Raw genomic sequence first — 15,790 nt, 5'->3', positions numbered from 1 at the left:
CCATGAATGAATGAGCAAATTATGGTATACCCATACAGTGGAATACTAATCAGCAATAAAAAGTGATAAACTATTGATACAACAACATGATGAATCTCAGAGATAATTATGCTGAGTAAAAGAAGCCTGACCAAAAAGAGAGTACATCGTGTATGATTTAATTGATAAGAAATTCTAGAAAATGTAAATTAATTTATCGTGAGAGGAAAGCAGGTCTGTGGTTGCCTGGGATAAGACCGAGAACATGGGGAGGAGTGGGAGGAGGAGATTGTAAATCAGCATGAGAACCCTTTTGGAGCTGACAGACACGTTCTTTATCTTGATTATAGTCATGATTTTACTGGTAGATGTATATGTCAAAACTTATGGTAGACTTTAAATATTTACAGTGTATTGTTGTCAGTTATACCTCAATAAAGCCATTTAAAATAAACAATGGAGTCTTCAAGGATGTTTAGACTGAAGTAGTGTCTTTTGCATTTGGCAGTGAAGGAGTATTTTGTGACTTGGGTGAGGGTAATTCCTCATGAGTGAAATTTTTTTCCTCTCATTTGAAGGTAGTTAATTGCTGAGGCCTGTGCTCATCCAATTGGCATTATCAGTTACTATTTATTGAACACTCACAGCTTCGTATTTTTATTGTACCAGGATTATATAAATATGGAAATTGTACTAAATTTTTTTTAAAATTTTCCCTTTTTTTGTTGTTGCTCTGTCTCCCCCAGAGTTGTGTGGCTATTTGGAGGAAGAAGAGGAAAGTACCACCGTTCAAAAATTTATAGACCATCTGCTCCATAAAAAAGTGGTGGATTCTGGAATGTTGGAAGATCTTGGAATGAATGGAAACCAAGACAAGCAGCAGCAGAAGGATCCTCGTCTTACCATGGAGATGAGACATAAGCAGGTGGGAGGGAAAAACAAAATTAAAATGGGTAACAGGAAGCAATCTTTGTGTAGCACATTTAATAAGCTTAAATAAAGACTTAGGCTTTATTATGAAAAAGAGTGCCATCTGTGGTTTGGTTAGAAAGAATAAAAATAAAATAGAACTTCAGAAGAAAAATAATGCTCATAAACTGAGGACAGGAAACAATTTATTTAAGAAAACCAAAAAAAAGAATAACTGATTTTGAACAATGGAGTGGTGAACTAAACTTTATTAGTTTGTATATGGTATTATCTATTATAAATATGTAGATTGGTTTTGCTTGAATTTGATTTTTGAACTGTGGCATGAAAATATTAATATCATGAATATTCTAGTGAATGTTATAATGATAATTCTTTTCCAGACAACTGAAAAATTCACTCATTTTGTGATTATAATTTGAAAGGGAGGACAGATCTGAATTAAATCTAGTTCAGCTGTTTTGAATTAGAAGGGCATATGGGAACTTTCTTCTCTTCAAAGGGAATAAATAGTGGATTATAGGAAAAAGATGTGTCTCAACTCTTTGTAGGGGATCTTCAGGAAATCAGAATGACCAAGTCTTTTCCACATGTCCAGAACTAAGACTGAACTAGAATGAATGTCTATACATTGTATCTTGTTTTTTTATAACCCTGAATTTCTGATTGCTTTAAACTATTAAGATGTGCCTAATTAGCACTGAGGATGTTAGAAAAAGGGTTAGAAGTATGGTTCTAGTTCGGGTTTATGATAAAAGGGAGGAGAGAAGGTTCAACAAGAGATTGCCAATATCTACAAGTCTTAACAAAGTGGAGAGTAAAGAAAGGGTAAAGGTCAGTGAAGAGGGAGGTAAAGGAGCACTCCTTAATTAATAACTAGAAAGGGCTCTGGAAAATTAATAGGTTTGAAAAATTGTGCTTATTCAGAAATATCAGTGAAAGTCATGGTTTTGATTTCCAAATATGAGCCAGAATCATTAATACATTTAAATAACAATAGTGAATAGTGTTGTGTTCCTCATAGCAGTAAATCACTGTTGTATCTTTTTTTTTTTTTAAAGATTTATTTATTTATTTGACAGACAGAGATCACAAGTAGTCAGAGAGGCTGGCAGAGAGAGAGAGAGGAAGAAGCCGGCTCCCCACTGAGCAGAGAGCCTGATGCAGGACTCGATCCCAGGACCCTGAGATCATGACCTGAGCCGAAGGCAGAGGCTTAACCCACTGAGCCACCCAGGCGCCCATCACTGCTGCATCTTTCACGATGTAGTCTCCCCAAAATACCTGTATTCTTTCTTAAATTATAATCAGCATGCCCACAGGGCCTCCATAAACAGCAGTAGTATACACCTTAGAAAATTTTAGGGGTGGGATATCATTACTAAGTAAGAATCCAGAGCTTGGCATCTGACCCGTAGATTTTTAATATTTCCATGGTGCAAATCATTGTCAGAGTTCTGGGAGTCTCTCACCTGACTTCATCTAGACTCTTGTATTGGCTCTTACCCAGGTAAAAAATGAGTTTTTCGTATTCTTCCAATGAACAGTGGGCTCCTGGACCAGAATGTTTCAAACTGGGCATATCATGAACTTGAAAATGTATTCTAAGCTTTTGTTTTATCCTTTTCTATTTGAAAGGCTGCGTTTCACCCTCCCTGTATTCTCTTTAAGGTAAAAGAAAATCGCATGAGACGTGAGAAGGAACTGGAGCGCCAGAGAATGGAGAAGACCCTGAAAAAATCGGTCTTCTTAGAGGCTCAGTATTTGGTGCAGGAAGAGAAGAAAAAGAAGGCTCTGGAGGCCAAGAAAGAGGAGGAGGAGATTCAAAGGGAGATGGTAAAGCTGCGGAGGGAGATAATTGAGAGGAGACGCACTGTGGAAGAAGCATGGAAAATGTAAGCCAACCGTGGTGAGCAGTGTGGAGGGTTTTTTTTGTCTAAACAGTCGTTTTGGAAGTTAAAAATATGGACATTGTGGTAACAAAATACAAAGAAGAAATCACCCACAATTCCACAATCTTAACAAATTAACTGTTTACGTTTTTCTATTTCTTATGGGTCTTGATCACTTTACATATTTAATTGCAACGATAAAGTACATTTATTTTGCTTGTTTTAATTAACACATTGCTCAGAGTCCTGAGGTCTCAGTTCCATTGAGTTCCTAGACTGTAATTTATGTAATGACCTTACCCCCATCTGATAAGCATTTCAACTATTTCAGGTTTTTCACCATATAATAATGCAGTGAGCTTCCTTAAGCATAGAGTTTTTTACACCCTTAGGCATGTAATTACCGAGTTAAATGGTATAGGCCTTTGAAGACTCTTGAAACATCGCCAGATTGCTTTCCCAATGGGTTGTACTGATTTACACTATTGCTGGCAATGGGCCGGTTTACCACACTCTTCTTAGAACCGGGGAGTACTATCATTATTTTTGCACTTTTAATAGGTATTATATTGGTTAGTTTGCATTTCTTTGGTTACCTGAACAGTGTTAAAGTTGTCTGCTAATTGTGCAGACACCTTTGTGAAGGGTGTGAGTGTCTTATCTTCTGATAATCATACAGAGTCATCATTGTCTCCCAACCACTGATAAAGCACAAGAATATCTGACATAAGAGGAAAATCAAAATAGTCCTCACAGGATGTAGTACTGTTATGTATCCACATGCAGAAAATGAGCTTCTAAATGAAATAACTAGTGTATTTATTCTGAGAAACAGCACTGATGCATGAACTGCAAAACGCCTTGGAGCAACGTGCCTGAAGGGACTGAACACTCAAACTGAAGGGACTGAACACTCAAACTCAGAGGCCAGAAAGACCTATTAGATAATTCCTCCCACCCCCATCAGCCTACACAGCTTTTCCCCCTGTGGTCCTGATTTTTCTGATTCTATCCAATTTAAAAAAGCTCGGCAGTGGACAGAGTGCTTCGCTCTTTCAAGTGCCAGGCTCAGGCCTCCTCCAGACGCCATTCCTTTCAGAAAGCAATCACTGGTGTTTTAGTGAATTCTTGCTAAGGTCGACCTTACTTTTCAGATTGCTTTTAAACCCTGAAAAATCTAGGCTGACCTAAAATACATCATGAAAACAAGTAACATTTGATGGTAGCGGGATGCTCTGCTCATAGCGGGCACTTGACAGATGCTCACTGACCGCTCGTTTCTTTTAAAAGTTAAAATCTTATCCATTCCATGGTTACAGTGATTCAGATAACATGCTATAGTGCTAGCAGAGGAGCTGATTTAAACGTTCCAGAAGGCAATTTGGCAATAAACAACAGGAGCCATAAAGTTGTTGTTACTGCTGGACCTGGAAATTCCTCTTAGGAAAATACCCCCAAGAAATTGATCAGAAATCCAGACAAAGATTTGTGCACAAAGATAATATAATATTATTCATAATGGACATTAATAAATTCTGGAGAAATTAATGAAAATGGTTATACAATGAGACAGTACTGACATATTATCCTTTTTTTTTTTTCTGGATATATGGATGGCTTTTATATCTCCAGTTTTTCACAATGGGCACCTATTCCTTTCATAACAGATACATATTTTAATGTTATTTTAGAAAATCAGATCCATGGTATTAGAACTGTATTTCTTTAAATGGCCACTGGGATCTGCCTATAGCTGTCTAATATAACATTGTTATGGCATTTGGATAGAGTCAATAAAATTTTATTATCGATAGAGCTTTTTAATTTATCTGTAAGCTACCCTAAATCTGCTTCATTGCATAGTTTCAAAATATCTCCTCTAAGAGATTTGTTAATTATTAATTTATTAATTAAGGGGAAAATGGCAACTTTATACTGGAGAGGTCCCCTTAACCAAGTGATGGTTAACATCACCAATAATAAGATACAACATTGTGTGCTCCATGTCGATGAGAATATAGAGTATTCTGGCGTCCCTCTCAACTTGAGTTTCTGTAAGTTGAAGGTGGAATTCATAAAGACAGACTTGTGTGAGTTTTCACAGCTGGTTTGTGGCCAGAGCCCATGAATCCCAATTTCTGACTAGGTGCTGTTTTTACTGTATTGTTGGTAGTATATGGACCTTCCACACATACATGTACATATACTTTAGTACACTCCAAAAAAAAAGGCAGTGACTGACCCGTGAGCTTGCTTGAATTGGCATGTGGAAGAGGGATGACCTGGCTGAGAAAGGATATGTGGGTGAGCCAGAGGATGACCAGAGAGATGAGCAACAAAGTTACAGAGCAATTCCTGTCACTTGCCTGAAGGCTTTTTCCTTATTGTTATTAATTTGTTTTTTCTCTTTTCAGCTATGTTAGAATGAACACAAATTCCACTCTCTCCTTACACAAGAATACCTGATTCTTTTATTATTTTTCTCCTTAGAAACTTTGTAAAAAGGCTTGGGGTATAAATCTCATCCCTTTTTCTTTACCTGAGAGTCCTTTTTTTTGTCCCTCCCTTGGAAAAAAAGAGAGAACTTATGTCTACATGTTGTTAACTCTCAAATTTTGATCAAAGTATTCCTCAATGATATACTCAGTAAAAATACTTTACTAAAATATTTATAGGGCTTTCTAATTTTCAGAGTATAACAGATTCTTATTTCATTTAATCTACATTTTATAAAGGAATAAACTAAGGCTAAAAAAAAAAAAAAAAATCTCCCTACAATGTAGTTTTAGGACCAGATCTAAAAATCTGTCTTCTGATGGAAAATTCAGTGTTCATTCCACTATAGTAGGTAGTAATTACCCATCATTAAATCTGTTGTTCATACATGTATTTTTTAAATTGTTAACAGAGAGAGGAAAAAGCAGGAAGAAAATTCTCCAAAAAATGCCAAAAAAGGCATGTTTCAAAATGATTATGTTCTTCTGGATGAAGAAAAAATGTCAAAAGAAAGAAAGAAGAAACTGAGAGAGTTATTAATCCAGACTTTTAAGGAAAATCATCAGGTGGGAATTATAACATCTCTTTTTTCAGCATTCTGTGACATAAATGACAGAGGGCTCCATCAGAGATGGGCCAGTGTCTCACTAAAGCCCAGCGGAGCCTCATTGCAAACACCAAATTGCCCACACTGTTGGTTCTGTGCTGCCCAGCTGGCCAAAGGCATGGGACAGTGCTCCATTCCCCTGTCTGGGGGCTATTCTTATAGATACTCTGCGTGATCTTGGGAAATCAGGTGTGATTTAGGGTGGCTTCCTAAATTACTCTTTTCAATAGCATGTAACTACAAATGTAGATCTCTGGTAGTTTTGAAAGCTTGGCTTCCACAGTCTTCTGGATTATTCAGAATTATTCAGAAAAGTCACTTGCCTTCTGGTAGCTAGGATCTTAAAGCAAGGATACACTTCTCCTTTTTATGGTCTGCATTTTTATTACTCTTTTCTCCTTTTACTTTCACTTTTTATTTAAAAAAAAAAGGTTAATTTTTATTGATAGATGGGCTTCCTTTCCAGGCAAATCTAAGCAGAAGTTTCTCTTAGTGAAGTGGGATTGACAGCAGTACGCATTTGGGACTTATAACATTTCAGGTGAAAGGGATTAGTTGGAATGTTTGTAAAATGAGAAGGCTGGATGAGAAAAGATAAATATGGATATTTTATATTTCTTGTAACACACACCCAGAGCCTTAGGCTTTGCTGAAATTCAGTGAAAGTTCGTGAAGTGAATGCAGGAATGCACTGATTTAACAAGAAAAAAGACAATGTCAAGATGATATTGAGGGAGCTTGATAAATCAAGGACAGACTTACAGAAGTCCTGGAAATCAGTAACAGGAATTTGAATATAATATTGATAACTGGGATATGAGCAAAAGCATAATCTAAACGATTTAAAAAGAGAGAGACATGAGGTGCCTAGGTGGCTCAGTCAGTTAAGCATCTGCCTTTGGCTCAGGTCATGATCTCAGGGTGCTGGAATGGAGTCCTGTTTCAGGCTCCCTGCTCAGCAGGGAGTCTGCTTCTTCCTCTTCCTTGTGCCCACTCTCTCTCTCTCTCAAATCTTAAAAAAAAAGAGAGAGAGAGAGAGAGAGAGAGAGACTATGTTTGATGGAGGCATTTTGGACTGATGAGCAAGACATAATTATTAAGATATAGAACAACAAGAGCTTTGGTCAGAATTTTGGCTTTAGGATTAGCGAGGGAAGAGTAGCAGGATTAAGAGTTGGGATTAACATTTTGAGAAAGATTGGCAAGGACTCAGATGTTGTATCCTTCACGAGACAGAATTGATGTGTTCTACAATAATAGTTCAGATTTCTGAAGGAAAATAGGAAAGGAGATAGTACTCAGGGGGCCATCTAGAGAAGAAGTGAGGAAACGTGCCATGATACGTTATCCAACCAATGAGAGATGAATAAGACATGTGTTTTCTAGAAACTTAATTTTTAAATTTCAGTGAAGCTCACTGTACAGGAAGAAATAATACATGTTTTAGATAGAAGTGGCTAGCTATGAATTTTAGACACTTGTAAAGAGTTTTACAAAATTAGTGGTCTACCTAAAACAGATTACTCAGTTTTAAAAAGACCAACCAGTGTAACTTAAAAATGTGATTATGAATAAATTATCTCCACTCCTCACAGATTCTGCTTGATCTAAGCCTACACTATATTGTTGTTAAGTTCTTACTTTGAAATAATTTTAGGCATACAGAAAAATTGCAAAAACAAGACACAGAATACCTGAATTCCCTTCACGCAGCTTTCCCCAATGCTAACATCTTATACAAGTGTAGCATAATTATCAAAACTAGGAAATTAACCTTGGTACGATAACATTAAATACCATCAGCTAAACTATAGACCTTATTAGAATGTCACCAGTTTTTCCACTCTATCCTTTTTCTATTCCAGGACTCAGCCCACAATTCTGCATTAGAGAATGCCTAGGAGTATATAGCTAGGACTCAGTCCATAATTCTGTTTCATATAGCTGTCATGTCTCCTTTGCCTCTTCCAGCTTTATGATAGCTCCTCAGTCTTTCCTTGTCTTTTGCGACCTTGACATTTTTTAAAGTAGAATGTCTCTCAATTTGGGTTTTCTGATATTTTCTCATGCTTAGATTGAGATTATGCATTTTGGGCAAGATTCCTACAAGAAGTGATGCTGTGGCTTCTTAGGATCATATCGGGGGTACACAATGTTTGTATGCTGGGTTTCTGTACTGCAAAGTGTCTTTAATTTTTATTTTTTATTGTTTGTTTTTTTTTTGTATTTTTTGAGAGAGATCGAGCATGAGCAAGCATGGGTGGGGCAAGGGAGAGAGGGAAACAGAGAATCTCAAGCAGGCTCCATGCCCAGTTCAGAGCCTGATCTCACAACCCTGAAATCATGACCTGCGCTAAAACCAAGATTCAGAGGCTTAACCAGCTGAGCCACCCAGGTGCTCCTGTACTGTAAAGTTACCATATCTCCTTTGGAATGTCATAGAGGAGATATTGTAAAACTATGCAAATACCCTGTTTCTCCTTAAACTTTGACTTGTTAATTTTAGCATCCATTGTTAGATCTTGCCTGTAACATTAATGTATTTGTCTAATGATGATATTGTATTTCCATCATTTCTTCTCCATTTATTAATTGAAATGTTTCTAGAAAGAAAACCTGTCCTTTCTCCCCATTTATTTTTTTCATTTATTCAGTTATATCTTTTATCAGTATGGGCTCATGGATATTTATTTTATTCTGTGGGTAATCTATTACTATCATTGTTTACTCTGTTACTCAGATTGTTCTGCCTTTGGCCATTGGGAAATCTTTCAGGTCGACTTCTTTTTCCTTCAAAATTCTTCTGTCCTTTTTTGAGCACTTTCTTTTTGGTACCATAGGACATTCCAGGCCCATCTTATAGTTTCCCTGTTCTAGCTGTGGAATCAACCACTAGTACATGAAACTCTAGTTTCTTTATTGGAGAATATTATTTAGAAACCCAAATATGAACAGTGCTATGACTTACATATTCATGTATGAATTACTGCTACTGGGGTGTCACTACTCAGCAGACAGAGCTGGGAAATGTGTATACTAACCCAGACATATATAGACATTATATGTATTTCTGTGTTTGTCTATCTATATACATATTAAAATCTGTGAGTCATACTGGTGTCTTGAATTCCAGTACAGTAACACAGGGGTCATCATAACCTTCCCTCTTCCTTATTTATAACTTCTTTCTATAACTATCTGTATGTTTATTAAAATAATCATGAGTTCATAATGATGCCTTCAGCCCTAATCCAGCACCACACGTTTCAGTGTACCCATTCCCCCTTGCTTACTTATAATTCCTTTCTCTGGCAGTGAGAAACCTGGTGCCCATTATCCAAAATATATTTACTGATTTAATCCTGATACACTATAAAAGTAGTTTCAGAATTGCTGACCTGTACTGCTATGTAAACAAATTCACTAACCAGAGTACAATATTTGTACATTATTTTCATTTTCAGTCATATTCAGCCAGAATATTATTACTTAAGTTAGTTCTGTTCTTCCCCTTCCGCTTCAGTGTGATTATGTTATTCATTTGCAATATGGCTAGTGAACCTGTAATTTTTATTTCCCCCGTGTATGTGAGTGTAACAGACATGGGGAAAATCCACCTGCCAGACTCCTCAGGCTTTTACGTAGACTTGGCTGAAGACAGGACAGTCCTCTGGTAAATGCCACGGAGTAGCAGGCCCCTTGGGCTCATTACCTTGGCCCCAGTCCACATCTCCTCGCCTGGTTCTAAAGGAGTCTAAAGCTGCCCTTGGGTAATGAAACTTGGACACTCAGCAGCCTAAATACAACCACAGGATAAAAAGGGGGAAAATGCCTAGCTGGCTTGCAGTGAGCGGCTAGATAACAGGAAACTCTTGTCAGCGCCCTCAAAATGGTTCACTGGCACAAACCCAACAGCAAGCTATATAGAGTATTTGTAGGAAGACTTTAAAGAATCAGTTTCTAGGAGGAGTTCTAGTTCAAGCTCCTTTAATTCTTGTAATTCCCTGTGCTTTAACTGTGGATTGTATTTGTTCCCGCAAACAATCTCTTAGCATCATGTGTGGGCCCAGTCATTCAATAGGAGACTTGTGAGAGAAACAGAGCTGGCCCTCTCATCCAACCAGAAGTTCAGGTGCAGCGGTGTCCATGCGTCTTCCCCACATATTTCATTGCCTGGTCTCTTTGTTTTATCAAAAACATCTCTTTTTGTATGGAAACTTTCTACTTCCATTTTCCATCCTATTTTCTCTTTGATCTTGTAGTGAAATCTCTCGGGGAGATGCAGCAATCCTCATGTCATTGCTAATTAGCAGAAACAACAAGGGATTAACTATGAAACTCTTATACTATTTGGGAAATGGCCCTCTTAATTCTCACCCTGTTCCGAAATACATTTTATGTTTTCTTAGGAAGATGAGAAAGTCTGTGATCTCTTGCTGCTTGTGAAAGTTGAAGAGAGCAAGGAAAGATGGGTTGATATTAACTTAAATCTTAATTCTGTGGGGGAAGGTTTTTGGTTTGCTTGTGGTTGGGTTTTTCTGTTAGTAAGATTAATAGTGACCCAAAGGAATCATTGCTTAAGACGTAGCACCTTCTAAACCACCACTCCCCCCCCCGCCCCAACTAAACCAGGGGAACATGAAGATACATGGAAAAGAAGCCTGGATTTTTCTGACAAGATGATGAAAACTGTAGTTAAGCACCTTGATTTATATGGCACGATTCATCCCCAAAGATCTTCGTTCTGTCGGGGCTCCCTACATGCCACTGAAGTAAAGCCATTTCTGAGTGGAAACATAGCAACCATCCTCTCTCTGTCTAAGGAAGGAAATGAGGGAAAACCTCTTTGCAAATAAAACTGCAGAGAAAGAAATGTCGGGCACACGTGAAGGACATTGGGATTCTTATAACTCTCCCCTCTAAGCTTACTGCCAAAGAGTGAGTGTGGTATGCATTTTAGGAGAGTTTTGAAACAGTAAATATTACTTCATACAGCTAACTCTGGGAAATTTCCAAGTAAAATTTTATCAGCATTAGTAAGGAGGTGGTTTATTCTGCTGTTCTATTCTGTCTTACCTTCACCCTGTGAGTCACTCACGTTTCGCATTCTCCCAGAAGGGACAGTGAGCGCCACTTTACCGAAACATCGTATTGGTGTTTTGCTTTTCAAAATGCCGTGGAGCCGTTTTTGAGCCAGAGGTTCCAATTCATGTATAAGTAATTTTTTTGTCTTTTGAGAAAGTACTGATTAAATTCTTTCAAAAAAAATGAGAAAAGAGCCTTTGGCATAAATGGAGCCCATTCCATAAAATTTTACAGTATAAAATATCTTTTCTCCTAAATACTAGACATTTCAGGTGAATATTTTTAACGATCTTGAGAACCACATGGATAGAAACAAATGACATCATATTGTTTTACTGTCAGACTACCCTGGAGGTGAACCTAACATTTGTCTCATAAATTCTGAGGTGAGCTGTACTCTTGGCTTAGTTCGAGTGTGTGTGTCTGGGAGTGGGGGAGAATGGGCAGGGAGTGGGTGTTGGTAGAGGGGGAAGGAAGTCTAGAAGAGGAAGAAGGAAGAAAGGAGAGAGGTCATGGGAAGCAGCAGGTCTGCCCTCCCTGAAAACTGGTCTAAGCTACGTTGAGGAAGGAGAACTATGCTAATGAATAGTCAGGTTATAGGTTGTCTTGTGACCATTCTTTGAAAGATCCCAGAGAGTTTTGCTCGTTAAGAGTTTACCGCATGGTACGATTAAGCAATTGCTTTCTGAAATTGTATTATTTCTGAAGTGAAACAGAACTAGATTAATAAAAGCAATATTATTGATTAAAGTTCTTAGCAGAAATTAAGAAGAATTTACAAAATGTCCTTATGTTGGCAGTACATACGCACACATTTAATGAGTGAAGTGACAGAATGTCTGATGTATGGGCTTTATTTGTAAATATTCCAGAAAAAAAAAAATGGATGAAGGAGAGAGAAAATAAGATCAGCAAAATGTTGGTAATTTTTAAAGCTGAATGAGGAGTTTATTCTTCTGTTCTACTTTTGGGTATGTTTGTTCAATTTCTATAATAAGGGTATTTTTTGTTTTTGTTTTTGTTTTAAGTTTAAAAAAGGAAGGAGAAAAAAAATTTAAATACTGAAGTTAAAAGAGCTTTACATCTTCTGGGATATAACAAAAGTAGCTTTTTTTCTGTAACCAGTGTTAGCTTTTCTCACAGATTTGGTTGTCAAAGTTTAGGCCTCTGGGCTTTTCCATGGAACCAGGCATTGTCTAGGTCTTAGCACTGTGTGCAGAGAACTGAATGTATTTTTCCCTAATGTAATTAGTTATAGGAGTGTTTATGCTTTGTGGTAGGGGCACTACAGTTTCCTCTCTTTTCTTTGGGGCATAATTATGAAAATCAGGAGTAGGGTTGGTCACAGGATACTCCTTCTGAAGGGCATTCATTTTGCCGGGATGGGATCCTCCTCTCCTCAACCCCCAGGGACTGCAGAGGTTCCTTGAGGCTTTTGCCTAGCTGTAGTGGTCCCCAAAAGGAAAAAGTTACTTCCTTACTTAGCTATAGACCCCCTATTCCTTTGGGCCAGGGAGCAGCAAGGAGTCACCTAGCAAGGGTCCTAGGGGGCGTGTAGCTTTCTTCCTGACGTGGAGGCGAGCGTTGGCCAACTCCCCTCTACCACTGGTTGCACCACAGTTAGTTCTGTTCAGCAGAAATAAATTGTAAACTTGTTGACATTTTTGTCCTCTTTACAATGCATTGTTTATTTTTTCATGACTGAGAATTTTGATGCAATTATCACTGAGCTTTCTGACAAAAGGGAAATAGCTGAGGAATTTTGATGAGTTACCCACTTCATTAATCAGAACAAGCATCTCTAGTGACAGGGTTAGAATTACAATGAAGATTAGATAGCAAATTGCTGTTCCACCTAACGTCAATCACTCTCCGTGACAGCAGTGTGATTACACTTCAGGGAAGAGCTTTTCTTGCCAACAAAAAGAGGGCAACTCCAGTGCAGGTAATAAATTTAGCAGGTTGAGCTGTCATTTCTTCTCTTGAGTGGAATCCTTAATGATCAAATGATGTCTTGTGGAAGATTTTGAGAGGAGAAGAGCATTTCCCTTAAAAACTTTTGAAATTCCACTTTATAGTATTTTATTTTATAAATTATTAGAGATAATGTATTTAGGAACAGTTCTTCCCACCATGATTTTCAGAATTTTACTTACCTGTAGAAAACCTTAATTTTCACCACTACTATGTTAAAGTTAAAATCCATGACTCTATTTGAAAATCTATCAGAAATAAAACATGGTGCAGAAATAAAGGAACTGGGTAAGAAAGGGAGGGAGGTCAGCCTAGTCATCCAGCTAGTTAAAACATTAAATTCTGAAACAAAACTTATTAATTAGAATGTATTAAACAGAGTGTATTCCTCTTCCAACCCTATTATGCTATTAAATAATAATTCTTTTTTCAGAGAGCAAAAGGATAGAGTACGGTTGTCGCTCCAGAGCGCAGTATTGAAGAGGAGAAGCAGGCCTGGGAACAGCAGGGACTCAGCTGGGGGGAGAGGTAATAGAAGGAATAAATAGCTCATGACTATGGAAGTGTGCCACTTCTCATCCCTTCTAAATAAAAGCAGAGTGCTGGCATCTTCCAGAGAAGACAGGACTGAGAATATTCTCCTTTCCCAAATATTTTCCTCTAGCCACATTTATGGGACTCCCATTTGCCTGAATAACGTTTGCTATGAGTCAAGAATAACTAAGTGGCTATTCTTGGTTCATACTTGTATTTTTTCATTTAAATTTTAATGGGATTGCTCTTTTGAATAGACAGGAAAAAACCAATAAGTTGATTTCAAGAAAGCAGTTGCTGTGAGTCTGTCACTTTGCTGTCACCACCTTCTATGTAGTAAAACTGAATTACAGACCTTTAAAACTGATCATTTCCCTTTCAAAATCCAAACATAACTGTTTTTTTTTGTGTGTGTGTGTGTGTGTGTGTTTTAAAGATTTATTTATTTATTTGACAGACAGAGATCACAAGTAGGCAGAGAGGCAGGCAGAGGGGTGGGGGGAAGCAGGCTCCCCACCGAGGAGAGAGCCCGACGCAGGGCCCGATCCCAGGACCCCGGGAACATGACCCGAGCCGAAGGCAGAGGCCTCAACCCACTGAGCCACCCAGGCGCCCCCAAACATAACTGTTTTTTTTTTTTTAACTTTTTTTTTTTTTATTTGACAGAGAGATCACAAGCAGGCAGAGAGGCAGGCAGAGAGAGAGGAGGTAGCAGGCTCCCCGAGAGAGCAGAGAGCCCGATGCGGGGCTCGATCCCAGGACTCCGAGATCATGACCTGAGCCGAAGGCAGCCGCTTAACCCACTGAGCCACCCAGGCGCCCCCAAACATAACTGTTTTAAAGAAATATGTTGACTATAGCATTTATGAACTCAAATTTTCCCCTCTTAAATTCAGTTTTACTCTAGAGGTGCTCTTCTACCATGTTGGTTATATACTGACTTCTTTCTCTTTCAGTATAAAAGAAACAAAGATTTTGCCCTTCGTTCTTAGGAGACTTTTTGCCTAATAGTTTGGGTCATCAGGATGACAGAATGTTTTTGTTTTAGCCTTAGGTGTACCACTAACTTTTCACTCTGTGAATTTAGTCATTAACTCTTCTCTACATGAAGTTCAGCTTGGTAAGGAAATCATAGTAATACCTGCAGTCTCTCTGTTTTCTAATGATGGTCTATGAATTAATAAAATGCATATAAGGGGCGCCTGGGTGGCTCAGTGGGTTAAAGACTCTGCCTTCGGCTCAGGTCATGATCTCAGGGTCCTGGGATCGAGCCCCACATCAGGCTCCCTGCTCAGCAGGGAGCCTGCTTCCTCCTCTCTCTCTGCCTGCCTCTCTGCCTACTTGTGATTTCTCTCTCAAGTAAATAAATAAAATCTTTTAAAAAATGCATATAATATTGTGCTTACAGTAATGCCTTGAACTTAATAGACAAGGAATGTAGAAATCCAAGAAGCACACTATTAATAGTGTTATTATTGTCTAGGTGGATTATGTTTATACTATTTCATCATTAGATATATTTTAGGAGTTAAAATTAGAGATAGCTGTACATCAAGAGGAGTCTCTTAAATGAATTTGGTAGACAGAGGATATTTTCTTTTGACAATGGCACACAAGTTAATTATATTTTTTTCATGCTGTATTTTGTGGGTTAGACTGGCAAATAATGCAAAAACTCAACCTGGTAACTATGTGTATTTGTCTTTTCCTTTTTATGACTGCAGGCATAACCTGTATTCAGCAAATCTCCCTTCCTTCCTCTGTCTCTTCTCTTCTTCCCTTACTTCCAGGGGATCTAAGGTGAAGGTCTAGACATGATGGAAAGGGAGTGAGAGCTTTTTAAAGTTTGCCATGGTTTCTCCTGATAAATAATAATAAAGATTTTGTAATTTGTCTAAATGGGAACAGACCTGAATTCTTGTGTAAGAAAACATTGCTAGCCAAATGGGCTGTTTCTAAGAATTCTAACATATGCTCCCTTAGGTTATTAGTCTTTTAATTTATTTGCCCTCTTTCCCTACAACCTCTCAAAAGAGAGATTATATCTTAATTTTGTTCAGAGTTCCCCAATTTAAACCCAGTGGTGGCTGCTTACTAGATTTGAAATAGTGAAAGGTAAGTGTTGTTACACAGATAGAAGCAGTTAATACACTGACCCCAGGAAAGCTAGCAAGTGCTTGAAGCTGGTCATCAGGTCCCCCTCTGCCTCCCACAAAGTCACTTACTGTGAGGTTCTTTTCTGTTGTATTGCTACCGACACTTGGTACAACTCTCAGATTTTCCATTTTCATTC

At 38.0% G+C, this 15,790-nt stretch overlaps 1 protein-coding gene across 7 annotated transcripts in view; it reads left to right on the top strand.

Annotated features, from left to right (window-relative positions):
* The window catches only part of CCDC191 (coiled-coil domain containing 191), a 90,536-nt gene that overhangs the window by 16,968 nt on the left and 57,778 nt on the right, over nt 1-15,790 (top strand). For all 7 annotated transcript variants that reach the window (XM_047725090.1, XM_047725082.1, XM_047725106.1 and 4 more), the window contains 3 exons: nt 726-904; nt 2,581-2,804; nt 5,710-5,863. In XM_047725090.1, coding sequence (XP_047581046.1) covers nt 726-904; nt 2,581-2,804; nt 5,710-5,863 — 557 coding nt within the window. The remainder of the gene's footprint in view (nt 1-725; nt 905-2,580; nt 2,805-5,709; nt 5,864-15,790) is intronic.

This window comes from Lutra lutra, chromosome 1, assembly GCF_902655055.1.
Source record: "Lutra lutra chromosome 1, mLutLut1.2, whole genome shotgun sequence".
NCBI lineage: Eukaryota > Metazoa > Chordata > Mammalia > Carnivora > Mustelidae > Lutra > Lutra lutra.
This window is presented reverse-complemented; position numbering and strand designations above follow the sequence as displayed.